Genomic DNA, 6,740 nt, shown 5'->3' on the forward strand with positions numbered 1-6,740 from the left:
CACCTACCTCCTCAACTCCCTTCCCACCCGGATCGCCTCGATCAATAACATGTTTGACGTCAACCCCATCCCCATCGGCACTCCGGTCATTGTCCCCGCCAACTGCTCTTGCTTTTCCAACAATAATTACAGTTGGACAACCAAGCCCGTCATGCATAAACACTCGATGCCCGGTGAACAGATGAAGCTGGGAAAATTCGAGATCGAGGTCAAAAGGAGTCAGGATTTAGAGGCCGCTATGATCGAAATCAGGATTTAGGACTCTGGAAGTCTAGAGAATTCTACATAACCTAAGAAATAAACGGTGGAGATTTAATCTCCCTATAATGAACAGTGGAAACGGTTCGGGCTAGGAGCCTGTTTTCTCTGAAATTTGTACCCGCCCCATCTCGTCCCGTTTTGAATTTACAATATATGTACCCACCTCTACCCGTGGGTCCATGATTCGTTTGCCCAGTCCTAGTTTTCTGGTTTGTTTTACGCCCAATATGGTCCATCAACAATATGTAATAAATTGTCCAAACTTAATTATCTATTATTATTAAGTGTTGGATTTGTCACAAAAAGACCCCGATATTATTATTGGCTTTTTAGTCAAAATTGTCCCTGAAATTAGCATAATTCCTTAATTTGATTTCTGAGATTTGAAATCGATTAAAGTGGTATCTGAGTTTGAGCCGGAATCATCACCATAGGGACCAAAAATAAAATTTTCCAAGGAAAAAAAAAAAAGAACTAAAAAACTTAAAACCTGACGGAGACGGCTTGAATCCGTTCTTGCTGTCAGAAACAGAAAGGCGCGACTGTGAGAAAAGAGAAAGAGATAGGGAAGGGAAAGAAGAAGCAGAAGTAGATGGGATCGGAGTAGGGGTGGAAAAAATTCCCAAAAATCCCGAACCGAACCGAACCGAAAAAATCCCGATCCCAAACCAAAAATTTCCCAAACCGAAATTCCCGAAATTTTTGGGATGCTATCCCGAACCGATCCCGAAATTTTGGTACAGGATTCGGGATTGGCTTCTCGATATTTCGGGAATCCCATACCGAACCGAAAATATATATTATTAATTATTATATATATATATATATATATATTTATACATATATATTATTCTTTTATAATTGATTATGGACTTTATGGTTTGAACTTATTAGAGAGAATGGAATATGTTGTGAATTATGATATGACGTAAGCAATGTTGTTTTATTTATGTCGAAACCAAGAATGTTGGATCAGCTAGTTACTATGCTTGAGTCTCTTTACTGTTTACACCAATAAATGGAGCTTGTTGGCATTGTAAATATGTATTTTACATATGCAGATTACTGGTAAATGGACAGCAAAGCAGTGCAAGGTAGCAATGCTTGTCAGTCAGGTTAAGAGCCTTCAAGCAAAGTTTACAGTTTGCAATCCAATGCTTGTGCCCCGATATGAGATTATATTTGCATTTAAACTAGCAAGAGATGTGAATGAGACTTGCTTGATATGTTTCCCGAATTTGTCCCGAAATCCTGAAACTATTTCAGGATTCCCGAAAATTGGGATTCCCGAAAATTTGATTTGTCCCGAAATCCTGAAATTATTTCTGGATTTCCGAAAATTGGGATTCCCGAAAATTTGGTTTGGGATCGGTATTCAAATTGGGATTCCCGAAAAATTTGGTTTAGGAATCGGGACAAGGATTTCGGTATGGGATCCCATACCGAACCACCCCTAGATCGGAGCGTGAAGCTGCAATCCCCGAATGGGCGTCAGAGCCTTGCATCATGGGCATCAATGAAGCTGGCCGCGGCCCTGTTTTAGGTCTCTACTCTACTTTCTTCCACATTTTATACATATTTCATTGATTAATTTCCTCCATTAAAAACAATGTCGACAGGTCCAATGGTGTACGGATGCTTGTATTGTACTCCCTCGTACCAAAATACTCTCTCCTCTTTGAACTTTGCAGGTTTAGCTTCTTCCTCCTTTTCTTACTTTTTAATTTACATTTAATCGGTTCTGGGTTTTTTTTTTTTTTTTTTTTTAAATTTCATTTTTCCCAGCTTGGGAGATGGTTATGTTTATTATTTTTGTTTAATTTATATAAATTATTAGCCTTTTCAGAAAACAAATATTGATATATGTTAACTGTTTAGCTATAGACTTCCACACAAAGCAAGCAAAGAAATCAATGTGGTTCTACTTTATTGCTTATGCACTTCATGAGATTCTCATCGATTTTATGGATACTAGTTTTAAGCTAACTTGAACTTGGTGGACCTATTTCACATGAAATTTAAGGTTGATCAGGCTTGTGCTATGTTCACGCCGGACTCTAACTATGATGTAGAGCAAAATGCAGTTGGGATGCCCTAGGATCAATTAATTGGTGAGATGACCTTTTCATCCACACAGTTCTACTTAGTGTTTTCAACCATGTTTACCCTAATTTGGTATTTTGGAGTATCACTTTCCCTTCTAAGCTCATTGTGTTCGAATATTGCATCAAAAGTCATATCCCACCCTGTGTTTTTAGTCCCGTTTTGCTTCCTGCAGATTCAAAGACATTGAAGGAAGAGAAGAGGGAGGAATTGTTTGAGAATTTAAAGGCTGATGAATCCATTGGGTGGGCTGTTGATGTCATAGATCCAAGGGAACTTTCGGCCAAAATGCTAAAGAAGTTAGTATTGACATGGATACTTTTTCCTATGTCTTTGGTTTGTTTTGAGACAGACGTAAGATAATATCACATGACTCCGCAATGGGTCTTGTCACAAAGGTCCTAAACATGGGAGTTCTTCTAACCGAGGTAAACTCGTTGTAGCTTAAAGAGATTACTGGTGATGTACAAGTCTTTTTATGCATATGCATGCCTGTCTCAGCTCCCAAATACTTATGAATTGATCTTACAACATATTTTTTATGAACAAAAAAAGGAGAAGGCATGTTCTTGACTCTAAAACACAAAACTGTTGTGAGATATAGTTTTCTGTTGTAGGATCCTGGATTATCTGCTGACGGTAAACTTTTATGCTAATTGACAGAATCTGTAATAGGATCTATTATTAGGTTAATCTAACAGTAAATATATACAAAGAATATTAATAAAATAAAATAAACAAGAAGTACGCAATTTAGTAATTAGAATGAGACAATGAACAAGGTGAAGGCTTTTTTATTGGTAAGTTTCCCTTGTGCATCCTTGTGTATAAGTTACAATCCTGATTTAACTCTTCAATTTTCCCCAATCTTATCTAAACTTTTGTCTTCTATTTCTTTTTCTATTTTTTCTTCAATTCTTTATTACAAGAGACAGCGTTGCGTGAGTGGGTGCTCGAGGAAACAGCTGAAGAGTTGCATAAAGGCTTTGGTTCTGGATATCCTGGAGGTGAAACGTTTATGCTTTATTTATTTTAGTCCCCTTGTAAACATCATTTAATTACTGTACTATGAGGAACCTAGTTTCATTTTAACAGATCCGAGTACAAAGGCATGGTTGGAACATAACAAGCACTTCGTTTTTGGATTCCCATCATTGGTCCGTTTCCTAAGGATTTCGTGATTGTGACTGTTCATCGTATATCATGCGGTCAGAAATCATTTTAAAATTAAATATAAATATTACCTAACAAAAATTTATCGCACGATGTAAGATTAATGATCACGATAACTAAATCTTTAGAATCCCTAGAAAAAAAGATCTGATGGGGATCTTTTCCCAAATGTATAGCTATCCCTTCAATTTTATTATAATTATAACAAAGGCTGACGTAAAATACTAGTAAAGCCTTTACTCCCAAAGCAGAGTTCACCTGGTAGGAGCTAACCCTGAATCCAGATTCCATATCTGATTTCTTCACATTGCTGTTCCTCCATCCTCAACCCAAATTCCAGATCTGATTTCTTCCAATTGTTGCTCCATTTTTAAAGTTTCAACTTCTGGCGGAACACAGAGGACAAATTTTGAACCCAAACCGCACAAACCACCTCAGAAGTTCGAACCCTAATCCCAGAAGTCAATGTCAGACTTCCCACCGGAGATACTGTTCGACATCCTATCACGCCTTCCGCCCAAGGATTTGATTCGGTTCCTCTGCGTTTCCAAAGCTTGGAACGCCCTCATCCGCCACCACCGCTTCATCGAGGCTCATCTTCAACGCTCCATCCAAACCAATTCTTTTCGCACCATTTTACTCGAGTCGGAAGATGGCTCTCGCCCATCAAATTTCTTTTCATCGGCTTTCGACGACAGTGAAACGTTCGGGCCAGTCGTCCAAATTGAGCAGCCGTTGAAATGCCCTGACGACTATACTGAGATATTGGGCTGCTCAATTAATGGTGTGGTTTGCATTCACAACGGAATGCGTAAGAATCTTGCTTTGTGGAACCCGTCAATTCAAAAGTTCAAGAAGATTCCTCTCCCAACCTTTGAGATTCTGCAGCGGCCATCCTCATTCGGGGTCCCTGAATATGGATTCGGGTACGATTCAGCTAATCACGATTATAAAATTTTGGCAATTTTGAATTTTAATCGGGGGGATGATGCCACTATGAGTTCTCAAGTCAGTCTTTATAGCCTAAAATTCAACTCATGGAAAAGGATCCCAAAATTGCCTTGCGATGGTTTCTATGTGCAGACGGGCGATGTGGTGTTTTTGAACGGTGCTATGAGTTGTTTGATGCGGAAATCAGATTCAGATAAAAATCGATGCAAAATTGTATCCCTTGATCTTGCCAGTGAGAAGTATATGGAGTTTGGCACCCCGATGGGGGATGAGGATGACAATTTTATGATGGGTTTGGAGGTCTTGGGAGGCTCTCTATGTATTTGTGTTCAGCAGTTTTGGCCAAAATGTGATATTTGGATTATGAAGGAATACGGAGTTACAAAATCTTGGACCTTGCTGTATTCTTTTGAGAATGGAGGTATGCCTTATGGCAACAGATATTGCAAACCTTTGGTGTTCTCAAAGAAGGGTGAAATGGTTGTTCTTGTGAATATAGAGCGGACTACCATTTTTTGGTGTGATTTAAAGAAAAAGAGAGCCAAACAAGTCGGAATTTGTGGTCTGCCAACTCGCTTCGATGGAACCATTTGTGTGGGGAGCCTTTCTCTTCTTGACGGCGATCAGATGACTGTTGGAAGGCAGCAGTAAGTCCCTTGTATGTATAATTTCAAGCAGTGAATTTATCGATCTGGTAGTCCAAGCAATAACAAAAGAAAAGACGATCCAAATATGTGAACTTGTGCGCTCCATCCCTTATTCTAGGCTTACTGATCTATGTGAACTTGTGTGTTAGTTTGCTAGTTTGCAAACTTGTGCTCGAGTCATAACGTTATAATTCCATGTTTTCGTTTTGGTAGTTCTTTGTTTTATGTCTATTTCGTCTTATGGTGTATGAATAATGGATGATGTGCTACAATTTCATGCATCTAATAGACAATGTTCCTCACGGTCTTTGTTCTTGATGTCGATCTGGGAAGCAGCAGCGAGTTCCCTGTCATAACAAGTAATTTCCATATAAGCTGGATTCATTCGTTATTGCAAATGTGTTGTGGGAAATGACTAGAGATACGTCTGTAAAACTTTGGGGTAGACATCCAAGGACGTGTGTGGGAAAACTATTTTTTTGCTGCTCACTTTTGCTTTTGAGTATGCCACAGCAGTTTCTCCTTCTGGGATCGGATGAGAAAGATGTTTAAACCTTTGCCTTGTTTTCATAGTTCGAGCCCATCTCAACAACTCAAGCCCATCTCAACACTCCTCGAAAACGGACAAATATAACACTCGAGACAAAAGATATGACTCGGCAAAAACTGTAGATGGGCTCGAGTTTTTCGGGTCTCAATCATTGTGAAATATTCAAGTAGACTGTTTAGAGCAATTAATGTCCCTGAAATTACCTATTGTTATCAAGCGTTTGAATTTATCACAAAAATACCCCGATAATATTAGAAGTGTTGTAGAACAATGGATGTTCACTCGAATAATTAAATAATTGGCCCTTCCTTTTGGTTGCTGAAGCTTGCTACACACTACTCCCATTTTCTATATAAATACAAACCCCACACAACATCAAAGTGGGAAGACTCACGGGAAAGATAGGAAGGAAGAAAAAGGAGAGAAAAGAAAGGAAGAAGAAAAGGAGAGGAAGAGAGAAAGGAGAGGAAGAGGAGAGGAGATAATGAAGAGAGTTATTTTTGTACTTTTATTATTTCAGATTATAATGAAAGCATCACTGCTGCCCCGAGGATGTACTTCAGTCACATTGACTGTAAAGGAACCTCGTAAATTTTATGTCTAGTTTATTTATTCCACTACACACACCGTCGATTTTACAACACGTTATCAGCATGAGAAGCTCTCGTGCCAGTGGAAAGCACAACGCCACAAATCCTATTCACCTCCTTCAGCTGGAATCTCACAGATAAGAAAATCTTTTCATTTCATCTTCAAATCCTAGTACAATTGATTTTCTTGAAGCAACTATATATATTGTTGTATGACTGTATATCATCATTTGCAGAAGCAAAAGAGTACAGACTCAAAATTCTTAGAAAATTTGACAGCCATGTAAACAGCCTCGGAACTCCAACTTGCAGACATCAGATTGAAATACTTTCTTCTTCAAAGTTGTTCGTCCGCCCAATACCTACAACATATCAAATTTTTAGAAAATTCCAACAATGCGATCTTTGCAGATACCTGAAATACCAAACCAGTTCCCAATTTCTGCAGAAAATTGGACAGGCACC

The 6,740-nt window shown here is 38.6% G+C and overlaps 2 protein-coding genes across 2 annotated transcripts; both read left to right on the forward strand.

Moving 5' to 3' along the window:
• The first annotated feature begins 1,752 nt into the window (after positions 1-1,752).
• Positions 1,753-3,617, forward strand: LOC103410518 (ribonuclease H2 subunit A-like). Its single transcript, XM_070812872.1, has 7 exons — positions 1,753-1,804; positions 1,881-1,952; positions 2,540-2,663; positions 2,717-2,792; positions 2,982-3,003; positions 3,294-3,371; positions 3,460-3,617. Exons 1-7 carry the CDS (start codon positions 1,768-1,770, stop codon positions 3,543-3,545), a joined length of 495 nt encoding a protein of 164 aa, XP_070668973.1. The 5' UTR covers positions 1,753-1,767; the 3' UTR covers positions 3,546-3,617.
• On the forward strand, positions 3,590-5,437 carry LOC103407377 (F-box protein CPR1-like). Its single transcript, XM_008346311.4, has one exon. The coding sequence runs from the start codon at positions 4,003-4,005 to the stop codon at positions 5,137-5,139; it is 1,137 nt and encodes a 378-aa protein (XP_008344533.2). The 5' UTR covers positions 3,590-4,002; the 3' UTR covers positions 5,140-5,437.
• The last annotated feature ends 1,303 nt before the right edge of the window (positions 5,438-6,740 follow it).

This window comes from Malus domestica, chromosome 02 (assembly GCF_042453785.1).
Source record: "Malus domestica chromosome 02, GDT2T_hap1".
In the NCBI taxonomy this organism is placed as follows: Eukaryota; Viridiplantae; Streptophyta; class Magnoliopsida; order Rosales; family Rosaceae; genus Malus; species Malus domestica.

Excerpts from the sequence above, each read along its gene's own strand:
- LOC103410518 (XM_070812872.1), top strand. The coding sequence starts at position 1,768 with ATGGGCATCAATGAAGCTGGCCGCGGCCCTGTTTTAG. Across the intron at positions 1,953-2,539 it reads CTCCTCTTTGAACTTTGCAG|ATTCAAAGACATTGAAGGAA; the intron begins GTTTAGCTTCTT and ends TGCTTCCTGCAG. Across the intron at positions 3,004-3,293 it reads TCCTGGATTATCTGCTGACG|AGACAGCGTTGCGTGAGTGG; the intron begins GTAAACTTTTAT and ends CTTTATTACAAG.
- LOC103407377 (XM_008346311.4), top strand. The coding sequence starts at position 4,003 with ATGTCAGACTTCCCACCGGAGATACTGTTCGACATCCTATCACGCCTT.